This window comes from Zonotrichia leucophrys, chromosome 1A (genome assembly GCF_028769735.1).
Source record: "Zonotrichia leucophrys gambelii isolate GWCS_2022_RI chromosome 1A, RI_Zleu_2.0, whole genome shotgun sequence".
Classification (NCBI taxonomy): domain Eukaryota; kingdom Metazoa; phylum Chordata; class Aves; order Passeriformes; family Passerellidae; genus Zonotrichia; species Zonotrichia leucophrys.
In genome coordinates, this window is record NC_088170.1 from 68,738,065 (window position 1) to 68,760,487 (window position 22,423).

The 22,423-nt window shown below is 47.1% G+C and overlaps 1 protein-coding gene across 9 annotated transcripts in view; it reads right to left on the reverse strand.

Moving 5' to 3' along the window:
• Positions 1–5,789: 5,789 nt before the first annotated feature.
• The window catches only part of PFKFB3 (6-phosphofructo-2-kinase/fructose-2,6-biphosphatase 3), a 46,400-nt gene continuing 29,766 nt past the window's right edge, over positions 5,790–22,423 (reverse strand). For 2 of the 9 annotated variants that reach the window (XM_064703074.1, XM_064703069.1), the window contains exons 6-17: positions 22,060–22,116; positions 20,247–20,371; positions 18,362–18,569; positions 17,113–17,259; positions 16,893–16,997; positions 15,767–15,896; positions 15,059–15,121; positions 14,846–14,910; positions 13,219–13,389; positions 12,182–12,204; positions 10,390–10,440; positions 5,790–8,646 (exon numbers count right to left, since the gene is read on the reverse strand). In XM_064703074.1, coding sequence (XP_064559144.1) covers positions 8,640–8,646; positions 10,390–10,440; positions 12,182–12,204; positions 13,219–13,389; positions 14,846–14,910; positions 15,059–15,121; positions 15,767–15,896; positions 16,893–16,997; positions 17,113–17,259; positions 18,362–18,569; positions 20,247–20,371; positions 22,060–22,116 — 1,152 coding nt within the window. In that variant the 3' untranslated portion in view covers positions 5,790–8,639. The remainder of the gene's footprint in view (positions 8,647–10,389; positions 10,441–12,181; positions 12,205–13,218; positions 13,390–14,845; positions 14,911–15,058; positions 15,122–15,766; positions 15,897–16,892; positions 16,998–17,112; positions 17,260–18,361; positions 18,570–20,246; positions 20,372–22,059; positions 22,117–22,423) is intronic. The other 7 variants (XM_064703070.1, XM_064703076.1, XM_064703075.1 and 4 more) reach the window with 7 other exon arrangements.

The window sequence follows — 22,423 nt, forward strand, 5'->3', positions numbered from 1 at the left end:
GAAAATACCAAAGCAATGCTGGAGGATGAGGCAGGCAGAGAGGATGAGGTGGGTGTGTGGCAGCAGAGACAACTGAAGCTGTCCCAGGTGAGGGGTGAGTGAGTCAGGGCACCACTGTGGTGTCACTGAGGGGAGAGGGTGACATTAATAATATCTGAAAAGGAGAGCAGGGTAAATCTCAGTCCCTGCAGAAGTGGGAGAGGCAGGAGGGAGATCAGCCATGAGCACTAGTGCCATCACCCCGACATGCAGGTGACACCCAAGGGGACACCTGTCAGAACTCAGCACATCCCTCTGGGTGTCCAGAGTTGCTGAGGACCCCATTAGGGGTCTCGGAGACCCTGGCACACAGCCCAGAACACCTGGGGATTTGATTTTGACCCCTGGAGCAAATTACCAGCTTTGTATGAGGACATGAAAGTCACACAGGTTTGAATGGTGTAATAACAAAATGATCACAGGGTGAAAATGTAGATTTTAGGATTTTTGGTATGGGGGTTATGGGGACAAGATGGAGGAACTTGGGTGTGTCCAGCCTTTCTTTCTTCTTCTTGTTCTCCATTTTCTGCAGTGATGTTGGCACTTTGGGATTGGTTTAGAGTAGAAGTGCACTGTCTAACATAGGAGATTGTCCTGTCTCGGGTGTTGAAATGGCCTGGTAAGGCTCTGGATGGCCTTTGGGCAGCCCACGCTCGAAAGGACGAAAGGAGTCTTCAGGTTTTTCAGTTCTTCAGTGTTGTTTATTAATTCTTATCTACAATATTTTCTCCCGGCCCGGCAGAGGTCCGCACAGCAAGCCAGCCATGAGCACACTGACCTCCCTCAGGGCAGCTGCTTATCTTCATACCAAAAACTACGTGTAGGATATTTACCTTTTCCTCCCAATACCTTTCACTCTTATTGACAAGTGCACATTCAGTAAGAACCTATCTCAAAGTGCCACCATCACCATCGAAAATAGATGACAAGAAGAAGAAGAAGGAGAGGACACGCCCTAATTCCTCCATCTTGTCTCCTAGAACCCCCCTGTACCGAGATTCTAAAACCTGTGTTTTCACTCTATAATTAATCTATCCCTTCACCACTTATCCCCGTGTGATCCTCCCATCCTCATACAGGTGTTGCGTCCTGTGCAGGATCAAAGTCTAGCCACCAAGCACTTCTGGCAATGTTCCAGGACTTCTGAGCCCCCCAAGGGTTGTCTCAGCAACTCTGGACATCAGGAGTGATGTGCTGAGTTCCCACATAGATAGGTATTGGGAATTAAGTGTAAATATAATATATGTAGTTTGTAGTAGAAAAGGACAACACCACCTCAGGAGCAATCAGAGTGCCTGTGGCTGCCCTGCTGAGCAGACCTAGGCTAGGCAGAAAGAAAATTTTATAGATAAAAATTAATAAACAACCTCAAGATTGAACAGTGAAGAGTCCAGACTTGTTCTTCAGTTGCACAGGCCGAAGCAGAGACATCCTGCACATCTTGGGTCTGCAATTATCAACAGCAACCCGAGAAACACCCAAGGACAGCGTGCCAGCAGCACTGAGTGCATGGGGTGACCTGTGTGAGAGCCACAGCCTCCTGTGCCCCTCTGCCACTGATGGATCAGTGCCCTGGGGTAATGAGTGGGTGGAGATGGAGCAAGAACCAGAGAAATGCAAGGTGACCTCTGCATGGTGGGACTCCCAAGGGAGGACATTGATATTTTTAGGTGCCACCAACTGTGAAAAACGCCAATCACTTGTTTTTAAAACTTTAGAAGTTTAATAGTAATAAAATAGTTATAAAAATAGTAATATAATTAGAGTAATAATAATTTGGACAGTTTGGATTAGGGCAACATGAGACAATAGAAACAAAGAGTTATGGACAGTCCGGGTACCTTTTCTGGGCAGCACAAGCCCGAAAAAGAACCAATGTTAACAGAGGACTAACCCTTAAAAGCAACAGCCTGTTGCATATTCATACACCTCATACATGATGCATAAATTCCATTCAAACACAGAATTCTGTCTGGGCAGTGTCAGCTTCTTCCTCTGAATCCTGATGGCATCATCCTGCCCAAGCAAGGCAGGAAGAAGTTAATTTCTCCTGATAATGGAGCAATAAATTCTCTTTCTCTGAAAGATTCAGGTGTCCTGTGGCTGCTATCTCAGTGTGCGTTCTTTCTTTAGAAAAAAAGTATCCTACATAGCAGAGTTTCTATTTTAACATTTTGTTATAACCTAAAACTATATTTACCACACTACTTAAGAGAATTAATACAGCATTGCTTTCTAACACAAGACATATAATATTCATTTTAATATTTGCAAAAAGCCAATCATAAAATATGCATTTTTCACACCAACATCTAAGCCTACACATTCCCTGCTAGTCAGAAAACCTTCTCCTCTCTTCATCTCCAGCTCTGCCCACAGGTTGGCACCCAGCTGTGGTGGAGGCATCCAGCACAGCCTCTCCAGTCTGGTTTGGATGACATTTATCAAAATGCTGGGTTTTCCTTCTGCTGATGCTCAGGCACTCATTTGGGTGGATGGAGGCAGCAAGAGGCAAGACCCAGCTCTGGAAATACCTCCTCATAATGACCAAAATCACAGCTTAATTGTGGGGTTTGAGCTGCAGCTAGAAATGTCTGGATTTGGGGCTGTGCTCATTCTTGAGCTGTCCTCCCCCATGGTAATTATTCGTTAGGTCTTAATTACTGTTTCTCTTTGTAGCTCTAATTCAGCTGCATTTTTTGGTCACAACCTCTGCTGCCACCCACTTCTCTTACTTCTTCTGTGAGCCACTGACATCAAATCAGTACAAAGAGCACTCAGAAACCTCTTAAAGATCAAATAGTGTTTGCTGGTGTCTGGCCAGGAGTGGGTGCAGTATCAGAGTCTGCATCTTCTACTAGAGGGAGAAGCAATTCATAAAGCCTGGAGGATCCTGAATGTTGTCCCTTCAGACCATGTTAGAGCTGAATCTTAGATCAGCAAGGAAAAAAATCTTCTCCCTGTGCAGGAAGCTGGGTGGACAGATGCATCAGCTGGGTTTTATCTTGCTTGCCCTGAAGCTCACCAGACTCAGTAACAGTTGTCACAGTGCAAATTAGATTTTCCTTAGGATTGTGGGAGATAACATCCAGGGAAGACCTCTCAAGGCGTTTATCCCACCATCAGCTGAGCTGGAGCTGCTGGGTACTCCCATGTCCTCCCCAGAGCAGACACAGCTCCTGGGGTGGAGCACAGAGCCAAGGGGGAGCATGAGAGATGAAGCCAGCCTTGATGTAGGCACTGCAAATTAATTTCCTAGAATGGAATCATAGGATGGTTTGGGTTGGAAGGGACGTTTAAAGGTTATCTTGTCCAACCCCCCTGCAACGAGCAGGAACATCTTCAGCTAGATCAGATTTATGGGATTATGTCAATGCTTTTGGTGTTGACTCTTACCACTACTCCTCCATCCACATCTTTCAGCAGTGCTGACAAATAAATTCAGTTTTGATACACTTTTTCTACTTACCACACCACTCAGCCTCAAAGAGGACAGAGCTGGACACACAGACAAGGGAAATTAGGGAAAAATATTCACACTCACACAGCTTTCCATTAACTGTGAATGCAGCAGGGGCTCCCCTGGGGATGGGGAAGGGTCCCTGACATTTAGGAGCAGCAAGACTGATTTACACAGAGCTAGAACCCAGCCAGATCTCTGGCCACCTCCATGAGAACTGTGTGTCTACAAAATTCCTCTAAGCCATTCAAACCCTTCCCAATACCTCCACTTCCATCTAAAAAAGAACAAGGGGGACATGATTTATGCCATATCTCAACATAAATATTCCTTCCTAGGACATCTTGGTTGCAACAAAACTGCCCAAGTGCACCTAGAAATATTGCAAATAATTCCTGCTAGAGCCCCTTGCGAAGCAATTCCTGAGAACAGCATTTTCCTTTTATCTTTTTTCTCACAGATGGATAAAAAAGGAATAAAACCCCTCCAATCCCATGAGTGAAGGCAGCCCCTCCCCAGCCCGAGGCAGGTGAGCGGTGCAGGCTGTGCTCCATCCAATGTGCTGCATTGTGAAGGTTTGCCCGTGGTTGAGTTAATCCCAGACACATTCCTGAGCCATCAATCAGAGCTGAGTCAGCCAGCGTGACTGCTCTGCCCTTTTTATTTTATTTTTTTTTAGCCATCACAAGTTCTCTGCCTTGCTTGCCAGCAGTGAGCTGGGGGTTATTCTTTTTTTTTTTTTTTTTTTTTTTTTTTTTTTTTTAATAAAAATGGGGCTTGACTGGGAGCAGGGAAATGTTCCTGCTGTCAGAGTATAACCTTTAAAGCTGCGCTGCCTCAAGGAGCTTCCCCTCTCTGGGATGCTGCTACAAAATTCATCACATGGAAGGAAAATTAAGGATGCTGCTGCCTGGGATGGCCCTGGCTCCCCTCCCTCACTTGGGGGTGATGTGACACAAGCCCCATCCTGCACATGGAAAACAGAACAGATTTTTGGAGCAGGGGGGATTTTCTTACAGAGCAACCTTGCAAATGCTGCCCAAAGCCATTCTCAGGGAGGCAAAACCTTCCCCCCTCACCGTGCTCTTCCCACAAGGACAAGGATTTATCAGGGCTTCCAAAGAGCCCCTGGGGAGGGCAGGGGAGCTGCACTGCTGTTGTGGCTTCGTGTGACCTCAGCCCACTCCATGCTGGAGGTGTTATCAGAGCCCCTGCAGGGCTCCCTGTGAGGAGGGTGCAAGGCCACATTCATTGCCCTAAAAGAAGTGTTGTGTCTCTGCTTGGCTCAAGGAGACAGCCAGGTTGCTAGAGATAAAAAGAATTACTAAAAAAAAATTTAAATCTAGTGGCTGCTGGATTTTCTGGGGTCCTCCCTGTCCTCAGGATGCACACAGGGATGAGCATGGCCACAATCTCACACCTCAGCATGGCCACCTAGAAAATATTACTGCAGGTGCCTCAATCACATTTAAAATGAGAGAACACCCTCCTTGGTGAGAGGGCCTTGAGCACAGAGCAGCTGGGAGAAGGGAGATGATCCCTGTGCACCCCAAAAAGCTCTGGTCCAAAGCAAGGCCCGACAGGCCCTGCCAGGCCAGGGAAGAGCAGAGCAAGGGCTGCACATCACCAGCAGGAGCCAAACCATAGAACTGAGCTGGGATGAACAACACTCTGCACCTTTTAGCCCCTTCAGCTCCCCACAAGCTTTTAGAGGTACAACTCCCATAGTGGGACAAGCCTCTAATCACAGAACCCAAGGCCTGCTCCCAAAAATCATGTAAAATTACACCTTTCCCTGCCTTCTTCCACTTTTTCACTGGAACAATAAATGACTATTAAATTAATTAATAAAAAACCCACACATATAGTTTTACAGGGAACTTAAATTGCAGGTGGCAGCTGCTCTTTTCCTGCCCTTTATTCAGCACCCAGGTATTTGATTTCAAGAACCAGACTAGGTTTGAATAAATCCCTAGTCCTGCCTAATTTGCACCCTAGGTTTAGATCTAGGCAGGACAAGTCCCAATACATCACTTTTTCTACCCAAGAGTGATGGAGCACATAGAGCTTGGGAGGCATTTGTTAGTTCTAAGTAGGTGTTAACACTTACAGAATTCATAGAATGGTTTGAAAAACATCTTCTACTAGACCAGGGTGCTCCAAGCCCCCTTCAACTTAGCCTTGAACACTTCCAGGCATGGAGCATCCACAACCTCTCTTTTATGGCAATTATTATTTATGAGGCACAGGAACACATGAATTCTGACACAAGGAAGAACCAGATCACATCTGTATTTCAAGATATTTTATTGGTCCAGCAACTGCAAAATATACAAATTTCTGAAAGGCATACCCTGTTTTTAAGCTGGCACAGCTTTATATCAGGCAATTATTCCAGATGTATTTACAGAACAGTTAACATATCACAAATCAAAAAAAAAGTAATCCCAAGTAACTACACCCTTCTCTCCAAGCTTTGCAGTATACATTAAATAAATAAAAAGCGCTTTGCTACTTAAAAAAAAATTAAAAAAATAAATTCAAGTATCACAAAGGAAAACAAACCAGAGAGCAAAAAAAGAAAGGTGGGGGAAGAAATCATTGGTGTGGTTTGACATGTCCTCTCTGCCAATCTGCCTTGGCTGTGGCATCAACGGCCCAGGCCTTGGCTCTGTTAACCAAAAAGCTGGACAGCAATTTTTTTGGGGCAGTTGTGATGGCACAGGGTTGACACCATCCCAACCCCTCCAGCACATGATAAACTCAGGAAAGCAGTTTTCCCAAAGCTGGAAAAAAATACCATGTTCAAATTCCAGATTTCTGTAGACCTACTGAGACATCTATTATTACTAAAGGATGAAATTTTAGGGCCATTTTGGGTATTTTCTGGTTTTTTTTATATATATATTTATATATATACACACACAAACACACACCAAAACATCCGCGCAATTACACGTGTACAGGATCGATCTCGGGGCAGCCACACGTCATGTTTGTATTTGCTGGCTTATCTTTTTGCAGCAGCAGCAGCAGGAGGAGAGAGATAAAACTCCCCACGAAGGAGGAAGCTGAAAAGAGCCAAGTGAGTGGCCTCCCCAAAACATTCATTTATCTGGAAGGCAGAGAAACCCAAAGCGCAGCTGCCACCCAGGGCACACGGAGGGGGAAGCCTGCTTTTAATGAGGCTGTTAAAACAGAAATAAAGCAGAGCAGGGTGGGAGGAGTGTTCTTTGCTTTATCTGTACAGGACTATGATACACATATGCACAAGCTGACACAGGCAGGGCAGTGCCAGGACTGTCACCCCATGGGACACGGGCTGAGCGTGGCCCCGGAGCCCTCCCGCCGTCGGTGCTGCTCCAGCGCGGAGCGCGAGGCACTGTGGTTCACCTTTTCCCAAAGGAAAAAAACAGACCAAACCCACCCCCAAAACAGGCACACACCCTCAAAGAGATCATTTCTCCACCAAACATCTCTGGGGATGGTGTTCCCTACACAGGATGCTGGGGAATGCCATGGGAAGGATGAATCCAAAGAGTTGCCCACCCCCGGTTCCCCAGCCTAGTGCTGCAGGAGGGGGGGGCTGCCTTCACCTCCTGCCTCCAGCAAATAAAAAAAAAAGTGAGATGGGCATGGAGAAGATGTTGCATATAGATGGGGGGAAAAAAAACCCAACCCAAAACCCTAAAAAAAAAAAATCCAAAGTCCACAGATTTCTGCACAAAGCAATAGTGGTAAATTGCCATTTTTAACTGCTGTCTCCCAGCCCAGGACAGGCTGTCTGCCAGGGATCTTATGGATCAAACCACTGGGAGTTGGCTGATGGAGTCAGTCAGGTCCTCACCCTGTTCCCCCCACCTCAAACACTGTAACTACTATTATTTTGTAGTCCCAGCTTTCCAGCATGCAAAATACAATTAAAAACAAACAGAAAAAGTTGCCTGTATTCAGGCTTCCCCTGTTAAGGGGCACAACTAGGAAAAAAAATAAAGTAGTTATGCTTCTGCCACAAATAAAGTGCAAAAACCAAGCAGTTTCTAAGTATACACATACACACACACAGATGTGTGTGCATGTATATATAAAAGTAAAAAAATACAGACAAAACTGTCCCTTCTTGTGGCTCTTTGCAGTCAGACAGGGACTCCTGCAACCCAGCCAGACCTCTGGCCACTTCCATGAGACCTGTGTGTCTACAAAATGCATCTAAGCCTAGGGATTCAAACCCTTCCCAATACCTCCACTTCCAGCTAAAAAAGAAGAAAGGGGAGATGAAGTACCAGCACAGCACCTCAAACAGTGCCCAGCCTCCCCAAAATTCAACCCATGCCTGAACTAAGACCATCCCTGGGTGCTCCCCAAGATGAAAGCATCGCCCAAGCCCCTGCTGGCATGGTTCCTCATGCACTGCAGGCATCTTTCAACCAGTTTTAGCAGCAGATAAAACTGCAAACCCCTTTAAGATAAATTGATTTTTTAAAAAAAAGTGAAAGAATGGGTTGGTTTTTTTTTTATTAAACCCAGCAGTTCTTGCAGTGAAGGAGTTCACACAGCTGCTGTCCTGGTGCTCACAGATGTGCATGAGCCAGGCTGGCATGTGTGACCAGCTGTAGTGTGGGTGAGGGACTGCAGCACAGCATGTTAGGGGCTTATTCAAAAGTAATTAACAACATTAATAATAATTAAAAAATAACGCAAAACCGCTTTACCCATCCCCCCTTCCCCCTATTTCTCTACTAATCCCGCACCATCCACATATATATACACACCCCACCCAGAGACAGATGGGTACCAATCATCTATACAGAAGATCAAAAACCACTGAAAAGAGAAGAAAATGAAACTCCTGTGCACTACAGAAGCACTTTACAGCTCGCTACGACCTAACAGGATGCCGGAGAGGAGAGCAAACGCTGCAGCCTGAAGAGCTGGCGGTGACCCTGGGATGGAGCTGGGCTCCTCCTGGGCTCTCCTGCATCCCTCCCCACTGAGCAGAGCAGGGTTTGGGGCAGGGGGAGCAGAGCCAGCCCCGCCTGGGTTGGAAGCAAGCTTCGGGAATGGCGATGGGATGGGAAGCTGGCGGCGCCGGCGGCCTCACAGCGGTGCCCACGGAGTCACGACGGCTTCTGGGAGTTGTTCATGTTCTGCAATGAGAGGGGAAGGAGGGGTTGGGGTCAGGCTCCAGCCCAGCAGCACCTTCTAGGAACACATGAACACAGCCACACACGGGTCACCACAAAGCACCCACCACAGAGAGGAGGACACTGCCCAGCCGAGGAGAGAGGCAGTGACTGACCCACTGCTCAGCTCCTTGTCACAGACATCTTTTATGAAAAATCCTGTCCTTAGGATTTTTCCTCCTGAGAAGCTGAGAGGCCTCAGGAACAAAATGTAAACAATGGTTATCTGCTGCTGTGGAATGCAACAGGTGCATCTGTGATTGGTCTCATGGGGTTGTTTCTAATTAATGGGCAATCACAGCCCAGCTGGTTCGGACTCTCTGTCCAAGCCACAAACCTTGGCTTGGACATTATCATTCTTTCCTTTTCTATTCTTAGCTAACCTTCTGATGAAGGTCTTTCTTCTATTCTTTTTAGTATAGTTTTAATGCAATATAATATATATCATAAAATAATAAATCAGCCTTCTGAAACATGGAGTCAGATCCTCATCTCTTCCCTCATCCTCAGACCCCTGTGAACACTGTCACAAGCACTGCCTGGCTTTAATTACAGGCTTAGAATTTAGATATCCCTAAAAACTGAGCTGAAGCCCTCCTGATACTGTTGAGGCAGGGATGGAGTGTAAGACTCCAGTCTTCAGAAGGTGGATCAGAAGGCAATTTAATGAAGGTAGTGGGACTGGACATGGCACTTGGTGCTACAGTCTAGTTGAGGTGTGAGGGCATGGGGTTGGACTCGATTTTAGAGGTCTCTTCCAACCTCATTATTCTGTGATTCTATATGTGACTGGCTAAGGTGAGACTTTGGTCTCAAAGTAAAAACCCCTCACACTATTGGTGACTATGAATAGCACACTCTGGAGAACCATATCTATAAACAATGATTGAAGAAGGAGAAATAATTGTTTTTTTAATTCTTTTCTCAGCCTGGGAGAAATTATCTCTGTTCTTTCTTTGACCGAGCTGAGAATATCCACACCCTCTCACCCCACCCTGTCTGTCCTTCTGAAGCTGCTCTTTGGTCAAGGCAAGGTGACAGAGGACCATGGTCTTCATTTAAGCCAAATTAAACATCTCTCTCTTGCTCCCCTTGAGGGTGGGCAGTGTCCCCCCTGCCTGCAAAGGGCAAGGCCATTGTTTGTCCATCCTTGGCAATGCCAAGAACAGGCAGCTCCCGCTGGCCATGCCAAGGACCACCCACCACCAGAGGTAGAGCAGCAGCACAACTGCCCTGGTGACACTCCATGAGGTCTCATGGGCCTGAGACACGCCCCAGACACAGCCCTGGTACAGGATGATGACAACAGGTACCCACCAGCACATGGTGAGGACCACAAAACCAGAGACAACCAGCTACACACAAGCAGGAGCAGCCCCCAGAAGAGATCTGCTCCAGGAAAAGCCCAGGGGGACCACAAGGACATTGCCCAACTCACAGAACTACATGGAACAAGGTAGGGGAAAAGGGACTAGGAAACAGCTAGGAAGGATTCTCTTTTTTTGTTTTGTTTGTTTGGTTTTTGGCAGGTTTTTTTTGTTTGTTGGTTGGTTTGAGTTTTTTTAATGCTTTTACTACCTAAGCTGCTCCTAAAAGCACCAGCAATCCCAGCCAGGCTACAAGGCAGAGCAGGCTGAGCTGTTCTCTCTGTTGCCTAAGGAGACAGGAGGAGGGTGAGGAAAAGCCACATGCACCACAGCCATTTACCTTGGAAATATTAGCAAAGAGAAAACTTTGAGAAAGTGACAAACGGGTCTTCTTTTTAAGCATGAAAAGTGAAGGGAAGAAGAAGGGAAGGGGGGAATCAGGTGACTGTTCAAAAGTGCACTTTGGATCACAAAGCAAGCAAAAGGAAAAGAAACCATCACGCCAGGTAATCCCACATCTACCAGCCACCCTAGGTGTCCCCTGGTCCTCCTGGATGGGGATCAAGACCCCAACAGTGAGGGCTGATGCAGTGAAGCTTCTATACCAACCCAGGCTCATGATTCAAGCTGTGACAGAGGCACTTTCCACCTCCCCAGCCCCTTACAGGAGGTGACAGTGAGGGACAAAGCAGTGTGCAGGGCAGCAGCCTCCCAGAGCTAGCAGCAGTGTGAGTGTCACCAAGCCTTGGGGTTGGCATGTCCCCATGGGTCCCACAAAGTCCCACACTAGGAGGGGGACACAGGCTCCCAGCAGCTGGAGATTTAAACTTGCTGCTGCCAGCCCACACCTGGTGTGGGTAAAACCATCACTGCCTGCTCCAGCAAAATCTGACACATCCATCTCCAAATTCAACACCTGAGGGTGTTTCCAGCCTCCCAGCCAGCACCAAGGCATGCAGTGCCTTTTGTTCCAATAAACATGTGAAAAGGGTGGAGGGAAGGATGGACAAAACCTAAAATGCTTTCACAGCAACCCAAGAGGAGCAGGTCTCATCAGGGGCTTTCCTGGCCATGAGCAGCAAGGGGAGGATCACAGGCATGCAGGCCATGCTGAGCAACTCAGCTTCTACACTCAGTGATCTCACCTAACCCAGCCACCAGCAAAGCCAAGTGCAACAGTCCTAACTTCCCTTTTCTCAAAAATGTTTACTCTAAAAGGGGAAGAATTATGAGATTCAAAAGCTGCTACAGGCAGCAGGGCTGAGCTCTGGCCTGGCCATGGTAGAGCAGATCCCTCCATCTTCAGCCCACAAAACAACCCAAGTCAGGGATGCCCACAGGCTGATTTAAACTGCCCTCAGAGGGCAAAAAGACCCCCTGGACACTGCCCAGTATCAGCTCAGCCTCAAAGTCTTCCCAGCCTTTGAGAAGACCTCTGAGCACACAACTGCTGCTCTCAACTCAATGTAGCATTAACTCAATCCAAAGGCTTCAAATTTACCCAGAAGCTGTCCTGTTCCTGTTCCTCAGGGATATAACAGCCCTAAGCCAAGCTGCCAGAGCCTTGATTACTCATTAATGCATTAAATGCTCATGGTGTTTTGCTTTCTTAACAGAGCCAGAGAAGGGAAAATTCCATTCACTCTGCCCACAACACCTAGGCTGTTTCCAAAATCCAAGTTTGCAGATGGCTGGTCCCAGGATCATCCAGCTCCAGAAAACATATTGCTGAGAAGGTCAGAGGCTTCTCAGATACCTCTCTGGTGCCATCACTTACAACCCAGAGCCCTCAGGAAGGACAGAGCACCCAGGTCTCTCACCTACAGTACAACATGCTATCACAGAGGAGACAGCTCCAGGAAAATCCCACAGCATCACCAGCAGAGTGAAAATCATAATTTGCCTAATTTCACAACAAAACTGCGACATTCCATCCAGCTAGGATACAAACCAGCACCCACACTCTCCTCTTTACCTTTCCTAAAACAAATCCCCCCCAAACCAGCAGAACATGAACTCCAAGAAATCCACACCCCGTGCGGATATTGCAACAACAGAACAACCCAGCAGGATGGCAAGAGACATGGAAAAAAAGGGTTGGAAAGGGGAATAAGAGGCAAGAAGGTACTTACAGGCATGCCTTCCCTAGTAAAGGCTGCAGAGAGACAGAGAGAACAGAGAGAGGTGTCAGTAACTCTGTGCCACACCGGGCAGAGGACAGTGGACAGCAGCGAGGGGCACTGGGCAGCCAGAGCTGGCAAAAGGTTTTTTTGTGAGGCTCAACCAGCCCAAGCAGAGCCCTGGGAGCTGACACAGACCCAGCTGTCCTGGGAGGCTCATGCAAAGCAGCAACCAAGCAGAGCAGTGGTGGAGCACAGAGCCATTCCTAACCTGGGCAAGGAGGGGACATCACACCAACACAGACAGCAGGGACAGGGGCTGGGCAAGACAGCCACACCCAACAGGCAGCTGGTGGGGAGGGCAGCATGGCAAAGGCTCCTGTAGATCATACAGGACTCCTCAGTGAGCTTAGGAGAGGGGTTTGTGCCTGGGAAAGTGAGCAGCAAGCAAAGCCTCTCTTGCTATGTCCCTTCATGGGTGGGTGACAGAGGAGAGGACACATGAGCACCATGGCAGGGTTTCACCCAGGTTCACCACACCAAGAGCCTTCTACTCAATTTTGGTCCATTTTGCCTACAGCTCCAGCACGAAGGAGACCCTTCCAGCCAAAGAAGAGTCTTGGCAGCAGCTCCTCCTTCAGAGAAGCACAAGAGCATTTGATTTACTGCCATGGCCAGGCCTACAACAGAGCCAAGCACACCCAGAGGGAGGGAAGGCACGAGCCCTTTGCTCCTGCTCACTCCAGGGAGGAGACCCCTCAGGAGGCTGATGGCACTAAATTAATGCAGCCTAGAGCTTGGTGGAAGTTGATGGCACTCTCAAAACACAAGAGAGGATCAACAGCGACCCAAGGCAGGGAGGGGCAGCAGCCATGGGGAGGAAGATGCATCTCAGACAGCAGCACAGCTCACGACAAGTGCAAGCAGCTCCTCAGCTTCAGGAGTGGACAGGAGGACAACAAACAATAAAACAACGAGAACAACAACAAAAAAAAAAGAAAAAAAAAAAAGGAAATAAGAAAAAAAAAAAAAAGAAGAGTTCAACTAACTTGTCCCGGCATCTGCGTGGGCACTTCCTGAGGAACACAGCCTGGCAGGGCAGGAGAAACAGCCACATGCTCCTCCAAGCTGTTGATGCGAGGTTTTTTGGTGGGCTCAGGGCTTGCTAGAGGGGTAACGCTATTACGTCTCATGAGCGGGTTAGGTCCCTTCTTTGCTTCCTAAATTAAAGTGAGACAAAGAAAATAAAAGTAAATATAAAAAAATAAAGCAAAATAAAGGGAAAAAGGAAGAAGGCGACAGTTATAAAGGAAAAAAAAAGAAGCAAGTTGCTTTGGTTTTCTTTTTTTTAAATCTTAGAGTGGTCTCTGCTTTTCCCCACAGTCACTGTCCATGAGCAAAGGATGCACTGAAAGTCTCTGGGCACAAAAATAAAAAAACCCTGATGCAAAACGCTTCTTAAGAGCACAGAAGGGGAAGGGAGGAAAAAAAATGGCTCTGCACTCAGATATGAGACAGATTTTCTCCTTATCTGAGTCTCAGCTGACAAAAAAAAAAGTAACTACAGGTAGCTGAACACACCCAGCAGCCAACAAGCCATGACTCTGCAGGACACAGAGGTGCCCATCAGTCTCCTCCTCAAGGCTGGTCCCTCCACCCAGAGAGAGGAGTGAAAGCAAGAAGAGGGAAGATGAGCCAGCCCAGGCTGATCAGGAAGATCTGGGGCATGGGAGCAGAGCAGGCAGTGAGGGTCAGCACCACGCCAAGCTCCAACTCAAGCAAGGGGGATGGAGGCAAAGCTGAGCAGGGGCACCCAAGCACTTGGCACTTGTCTCACCCTGTCCTAGCCAAGGCCCTGCTGCCATCCCCAGAGAGGGTGGCAGAGCAGGACATCAGTGTCCCCATGCGGGGGAAGGACTGGCTTCCCCCCACAGCTGTGGGGAGGGAGAGGCAGCTCAGGTGCTGCCACCTGACAGGGGAAGCAAAGGAAAGGAGATGTGGGCCAAAAGCATCACTTTGGGCTCCACCACTAAGCACAAGCTGGAGATGTCCCAGCATCTTGGGACATGGGTGCTGCCCACTCTGTGTGGCTGCCCAGCCCTGACACTGAGTTTTGTTCTGCCCTCTGAGCTCCAGTGGAGCACTTGGCAGACAGACCCAACCCTACAGGAATTCTTCTCCACAAGACCATCCCCAGCCCAGCACTGCCACCTCCCACCCTGCACAAGGACAGAGAGCCACGGGCATACCAGGAAAACACCCTCAGAGGCAGATGGAGGGCAAGCATTGAGCCCAAGCTCTGCCAGCCACCTGGGACACCTGGGAGAAGTCACCTTCTCCATCATCCACAGCTCCACTCCCTGCTTGGGCCAGTGGATGACCATGCATGTGGAAGTCAGAGACCAGGGAGGAGTTTTCCCTGGGCAAACACACTGGGAAGCAGGAACATGCAACAGTCCTGTTCCCTTGGAAAACCCTCAGCTGGCCACGACTTTGCAGAGCAAGAACACATCTGATGCTTCCAGTTTTCCAGCAGCACTTCCAAGCACCCAGCTGAGCAATCTCCCCATGCCCACCACCACCCCAGGCAGGATTTGGGCAGTCCCCACTGCCTGGTGACCACAGGGGACAGGAAGGGGACACCAAAGGACAGCTCCAGGGAAAAGCAGCACTTACCTCTGGCCGATCTCTGTGGGTGTTGACTGCTTCAATGTTCAGGGAGATGGATTCCACCCGGCAGCCTGCACAAAGGGACAGATCAGCCGGGCCAGCAGGCACAGGATGTTCCCAAGGGCCCCACCACAGATCCCTGCTTTTCCCCCAGACAGCCTGGAGTCAGGAGGAGGGACAAGTCAAGCCCCTTGGCATGTTTAGGAAGGTTTCACTCACCATAGGCTACCGGGGTCAGCTTCAACACTGTGTGCAGGGGACATTTCAGGTAGGGCATTTCATCTGCAGAGACAGCAAAGCAGGAGGGTTACCTGAGCAGGAGGCTCAGACACCTTCATCCCACACCAAAGAGATGCACACTGCTGTCACAGATACATCTTATGAAAAATCCTTTCCTTAGGATTTTTTCTCCTGAGAAGCTGAGAAGCTTCAGGAACAAAATGCCTCAGGAACAAAATGCAAACAATGATTATCTGCTGCTGCTGTGGAATGCAACAGGTGCATCTGTGATTGGTCTCATGTTGGTTGTTTCTAATTAATGGCCAATCACAGTCAGCTGGCTTGGACTCTCTGTCCAACACACAAGCTTTTGTTATCATTCCTTCTTTCTTTTCCTACTGTTAGCTAGCCTTCTGATGAAATACTCTCTTCTATTCTTTTAGTATAGTTTTAATACAATATATATAATAATATAAATAATATATTAATATATAATAAAATTAATACAATAATATATTAATATATAATAATATACACTAATAAAATAATAAATCAGCCTTCTGAAACACGGAGTCAGATCCTCATCTCTTCCCTCATCTTAAGACCCCTGTGAACACCATCACACACTGCAGGATGTGAACAGCCCAGAGCTGCACCCATCATCCCTCCTCCAGCAGGGCAAATCCTTTTCCAGGGCAGGGAGCTCACCTGCACTCTTGTCCAGGAAATAGGCCAGGAGACAGCGCATGACAGCCTGGTGGCAGATGACAAGGACGTTCTCTTGCCTCTCCAGCTCCATGATCACTGGCTCCAGGCGCTGCACCAGGTCCTGGTAGGACTGGGGAAGAAAGGGAGGGAGGTAAGGCATGGAATCAATGCAATGAGCATCCCAAAGAAACAACAGTCCTTGTCTTGGTACACCTCCTGATTCTGTGCCTCTGAGCAAACCAAACTGCTGAAGACAAATAAATCCTCATCCCCAAGCTGCTCTGGAACTTGTAATTCTTCTGCAAGAGAAGGAGGCATTCACATCTCACTGAATCACAGCTCAGGCCTGGAGAATTAACTAAGGTAAGCAACAAGGGCTTTGAAGATAGAGCCTCTCCATCATCTTGACATCTGATTTGCTACAGGATTTCAAAGTTCTGAGAAGTCTGGAGCAACCTGAGAAACCCCAGAGTTTTGAAAGGCCTCATAAAAACCACAACAGGCAGCCAGAAGGAGCCCCAAACACCCAGAGTTGGTGTCTGATATCCCCACATATTCTTCTGTCAGATACAGGGTCATGAGGATATCTTTAAAGATTTTTCTGCAATGTCTATGGGCATGACTTTCAGTTTGGGGATAATCAGCTCAATTCACAGCCTAAAGTATCATCCAGAACTGATGTCAATTCCCACCTCATTGTGTCACACCCTGAAAGCAGACTGCCAGGAACAGAGATATTACCATCAACCCTTAGGGAATGATACTGAGAACAAGGTGAAAATTGCTTTTTTTGGAAATGAAAGGAAAGAAAATTAGAGCAGCACAAAACTGTGAGCAGATATAACAACGGGACGTTGGACTAGAAACCTCTAGAGACCTTTCCATGCTAATTTGCTATAAAGTCAGTGGGACTGTTTGTTAAGTGACATATTTCTTAGTGAAATCTTCATCTAGCAAGATTTTGAAAGAGCTCAAGGTAAACATGAGCCCTGCTCTCTATTAATTTTAGTTTCTTGGGGCTCCCATTGCTCCTCTGCTCAAGGGTAGACACAGAATGAGGAAAAAAAAGGCCACATTTAAAGTACAAGCCCTGCAGACTTTGCAGGAGGTGTCCCTGCACACCTACCTCCCCAGAAGGATAACGGTAGTAATATTTATCCTGGTCACGCAGAGCAAATTCCTCTGGGTGCTGCTCCCTGATTTCTTCATAGGTCATTTCTTCACACACACCCTGCCAGGGCAGGAAAAGCAAGAGGTTACTGGACATGCTCTCAGCACAGCCACCAGACAAAACCTCTTTCTTTTGTTCAGCCCCATCCAGCTGTTGTGGCTGCACAGATACTCACAGCATCGATCTCATTCAGTGCCTTCCACTGCTCATAGGGCAGCTGGAGAGCTTCTGCTGTTTGGATTGTCCTCTTTAGCTGGCTGGTCCAAATTTTGAGATCTTTCAGGTTCTGCTCTTCCACAAATTTGTTCAGTGCCACTGCAAACTGTGGGATATAGAAAAAAGAGGTTGATTCCTGGTCCACAGCTTACTTTGTTCCCTATTCCCAGTAAGTGCTGCCTCCCACAGGCACAAAGATCAGCCTAATGCTCTGAGGGGAAGGGCAGCCACACATTCATTGATCCCCAAGAGCTGCAGATGGATCCTCAGCAGCCCAGCTGTCATCAAATATGCATTTTATAGATGAGTAATGCAATGATTGACTCTCACAATTAACAGACAAATATCATGTATATAGGTTAAGAAAAGTTTTATAGATTTATAGTTATGTTTTACCCCCTCATGTGGTTATCAAGGGACATCTGGGAGGGCTGGTTTGTCACTGTGGTGACATCTGACCTCCAATCAGAATTTGAGGAAGAGATCTCCACCACTGGACAGCGAAGGTGGAGTAAATATCTGGGGTGTTCCAAAGAGAATCCACCAGATTCTCAGGTGCTAGGTCAGGTTCTCAGAGTGGCTGCATTCACATTGGACAAATGGGATGTGCACAGCCAGGAGACAAAAGAAACAGATCTTTCACAATTGCAGTGTCCATGACAAGCTGGAGAGTACATTCCAGCCAAGCAGCAGGTTCTCCAGCAGATGAACCTCAAACCCACACTGCTGAGGATGCTGGAATCATGGAAAACCTTCTGGTGACTCAAAGCAGGAGAGAAGTGTTTGTGTCCCAGCTAAACCTGCAGCCCTGCTTGTGGCGGCTGAAGTTTAAGTGCATTGATACCACAAATCCAACCTGTGCAAGCTGGTTCACTGCACCACAATGCCAAAACCAGTGGGAATGCCACCTTGTTCTTGTTCTACTTCTGTTTCTGAAGTAGGAAAATAGCAAAGAAGGGGTTGATGGACAGAACTTTGGGAGGGGTTAAAGGGTTAAAAAGGGAAAACCTCCATTGTGTGGGGGAGACACCACATGGCAGGGAAAATCTTTTCCTCCCAGCACTGTGACCTTCAGTCTTCTGTTGTATTTTTGACAAGGTTTAATAAAATTAAACCTTATCAGAACTATGAGTAACCATTCCTCACACGTTTAACCCAAGGCACAGCACCTACTGCAGCCACAGGGGGACATTTTCCATCTCCCTCACCTTCTTGCCCCTGTTGGAGAGGCCAGAGTCGCCTCCAATCCTGCCCTTGAGGTTGAACTCGCTCTCCCCGTGCCGGCAGAGGTAGATGGTGCGGGGCTGGACGTGGATGTTCATCAGGTAATAAACAATCCTGCTCTGGATGTGGTCCTGCACCCTGTTCACCAGGAACCGCCGGCCCACATCGATGACTTTGATGAGAGAAAGTTCCCTGGGGACAGACAGAGACTGTCTATTGTATGTGTGTGTGTCACACACACATATATATAAATCATATATATTAATTATATATCTATATGTAAATATATATCAATATTTATACATTATATTTTATATACATAAATTATATTTTAATAATATATATTTTATATATTCTCTATATATTTTATATATTTATATATAAAATATATTTTATATGTGTTTATATATTTATATAGTTTTTATATTTTTATATATTATATATATTTAATATATATATATTTATATTTTTATATATATGTATTCAATACAGAAGTCCAATATTTCTTAATTTCTCATCCTTTCTGTAATGACAAGGTCTGATTCCAACTTAGACCCCTCAAATCTGCAAAATAAGAACTTTCTGCTTTTCATTCTTTCAGGCTTTCCTCTTTTCCATAAAGTTATTTTTCTTGCAAGGGCAAAAAATCAATTTTATTTTTAAACAGAGATGAAAATCTTAATGAATAAAATGCACAGGTTAGGGATCTTGATTTCTTTTGCCCAATAGCTCTGTATTGCTTCTGTGACAGGGAGCATAAGAAAAATTAAGTAATTTCACAATGTCAATTTATTCCTCCCGTTCATTTAGTGTTATTTTTAACATAATCACAATCCCACATCGTTTGCATTGATTAGAACAAAACATGACAATATACTGGAATAATTAATATAGATATTAAAAGAGGGGCCAGCATGAAAAAATATATTATTTTCAATATTCTGCTTTGGATGTTGAGGTTGTGTTCTCGCACAGGCATATCCTCTATAAATGTCACTTCAGTTAACACCAGCTGAAAATATCTGGGATATGATACCAGATGTGGCATCATGCACGGTTTCAAACTGCACGATTCTCTTGTAGCTGCTTTCCTCTGGTTTCCCCAGTATCATACAGGTTTACAGTTTCTCCAGGGAGTACTTTCCCCTTTTCCTGCTTTCCTGACATTCTCCAAAGCAGCAGCCCTGTGCGTTATCTCTGCCCATGTAATCACCCAGCTCAAAGGATTTCCTGCAGGCTATTTTCAGCAGGGAGCCAACAGGTAGTGGGGATTCATGGAGAGCTGAATAGCAGCAGTGTAATCACCACCCCTCCTCTTGCAGCAGCAAAGAGGATTAAACAGGACTAACAGGGAACAGGCTGCTCCCCAGGACAGGGACAATCCACACAGGGCACACACGAGTGTTTGTGAGCTTGGAGAGGCTGGGAGGTGCCTGCAGAGTCAGGCAGGACAGCAAAGCTCTCCCAAGGCACACAGGCACCAGGCAGGAGCCACAGGGCTTGCTCAACCCTGTGCTTTGAGCCAAGCAGTCCCTTCCCTTCACTGAGACAATGAAAAAAGCACCTCAACCACTCCAACTCAAGTGCTTTCCCAAAGCCTTTGTATCTAGACCTGCAGAACAAGGTTGAAAACAGCTCATCTGAGCCCAGAAGAGCCTGGCAAGGCATCAGTGCCCATTTCCCTGGCACAGGGCCTGGGGAAAGCAGCATTTTCCTATGAAAGGCCTGAATTCAAGCTGAGGCCTGGCCATAAATCATTCTAGCACAGTCAGATGTTTGAAGACAAAGTGAAATGCAGCTCCACCCTTCTCTGCTGCTCTCCTGGGAGAGGGCAGGTGCTCAAGGCAGCTCAAAGTCAAGGTCTCTCACCTGTCATAGTCGTCAGGGTCAAGGGGCTGGTAGCTGGCTTGGTAACAATTGATCCTCTTCATGAAATCCTCCATGGCATCAGTGGAATTACAGTCCCGGTAATCTGGGCTGGACAATTTCACTTCCTGGAACAGAAATAAAAAAAAAAAAACATGCCACAGGGAGAGGTTAGGAAGCTTTCCAAGCCAGACAATGCTAATCTGGAATTTCAAAGTCCTGCCAAGATCCAGTGATTAGCTGAAACTAAGTGATGAGTACTTTATAGTCATCACTCATCACAGGGCAGAAAAGAAGCAAATGAGACCCAAAACCAAGCATCAGGTGGGAGAATTTGCTATCAACCGTTGCATGATTAGTACAGAAACCCACCAATCCACTCCCATTCTCCCAGAAGTTGGGCTAGCACTGCACCACCCAACAGCAGGAAAACTGAGATTCTCAGTGGCTAAAAAACCCCACTGGGTTAAAATTCAAGCTGAGCAATGAAAGTGCATGAACTTAAACAAGATCCTTATCCCAGCTCAGCAGCAGGACAGTGAGATGGCAACATTCAACCCCTTTCTGTGCATTATTTGCTGCAAGCTGCTGGGCTGAAAGACACTACAAACAGGCAGCGTAAATATCCACAACCCTCACAGACTAATTCCTGCCTGAACTAATCTAACAGGCTGCTTTTCCTGAAGGTTTGGGTTTGAACAGCAGCATTACACATTGGTAACTACACAAGCAGTCCTGACACCAACAGGATAACACCGTGGATCAACACATGTGGCAGCATCCCAGGCCTGGGGTGTATTTTCCACACTGATCCCAGCACTAAGAGCACCATTCATCTGCAGTTCCCTGTGGAGCAAAATCCCACGCTCAGCTAGGAGCTGATTTTCTCACCCTTCAAGCATTAGCTTCCAAATAAAGGGATTAAAATCCTCAGAAAAAAAAGAAATCCAGCTTGGGGGAAAAAAAAAAAAGGAGCAAACAGAGCATTTTGTTGTAGAAAAGGCTGTATGGAACCTCCCAAGAAGTTGGTCACTGGGATAAGAGCTCCCAGCAGGAGAAAAAGACACTCTCCAGCCCCTGGCTGGCAGCAAATTTGCCTCCAGTGAAGCCTTGCTGGCTGCCTCCAACCACCTTTTTATCTTCCATGTGCCTTAGGCAAAGTTTCCAGGATGATCTGCTCCATTATCTTCCCAAACACTGCTGTGAGACTCCACCTGTAGTCCCCCAGTTCTGTCAGGGCTTTGTTTTTCCCAACCCAATTCTTGGCTGTTCAGAAAATCTCTGTATTCCTCCCATACTGCCTGTCCTTGCTTCCATCCTCTCTCTGTAAGCTTCTTTTTAGTGTTTGATTTTGAGTTTGTCCAGGAGCTCCTTGTCCATCCTGGCATTTTTGATGGCTGCATCACAGCTGAACTTGGAGAAGATGATCCTTGAACATGAACCAGTTTTCTTGGGCCCCTCTTCCCTCCTGGGCTTTTTATCCCACAGTACTCCAGGCCAAAACCTGCTTTCCTTTCATCTCACTTGACAGCTGGTGCAGCACAGGCTGCCCTGGAGCTTCACATTCCTCAGCAGCCCCTCCTTGCTGGTGACAGCAAGGTGCAGCACAGAGCAAACAGGGACAGGTGCTGTCACCTGGAGAAGGAAGTCACCAACACACTCCAGGAACCTCCTGGATTGGCAGTGCCGTGCTGGGCTGTCCCTCCAGGCTGGTTGAAGCCCACCAAGAAGACCAGAGCTTGTGAGGGTGATGCCATTCCTATCTCTCCATGGAGGGAAAGCAAAAGCAGGACATTCCCACCAGTGCCACACTTACCATAACGTTGGTGGCAACCACGTTGGGATCATTGCAGACAGATTCGATGAAGAAGACCTGTGAAGCAAAGCAGAGCTCAGCTGAAAGCCACCAAAATAAGGTTCATAACATTCAACCAGCTCCTTGCTCAACCCAGCCTCCTCCCTGCTGGACCAGAGAGCTCCTCCTCTGCCCCACTGCCATCCTTTCCTTCCCCATGGCTCAGTACAGGGAATGAAGGAAGATTTTCATGTTTTTAATCAAACCCAGCAGTGAAATCTCCCTCAGACAGGAGCAGCATGAGGATAACACATAAGTTAGACAAGATACACCAGCTCCACACCACAGTGGGCCTCACAATGCAGGCACCAGACCCATGGCACCA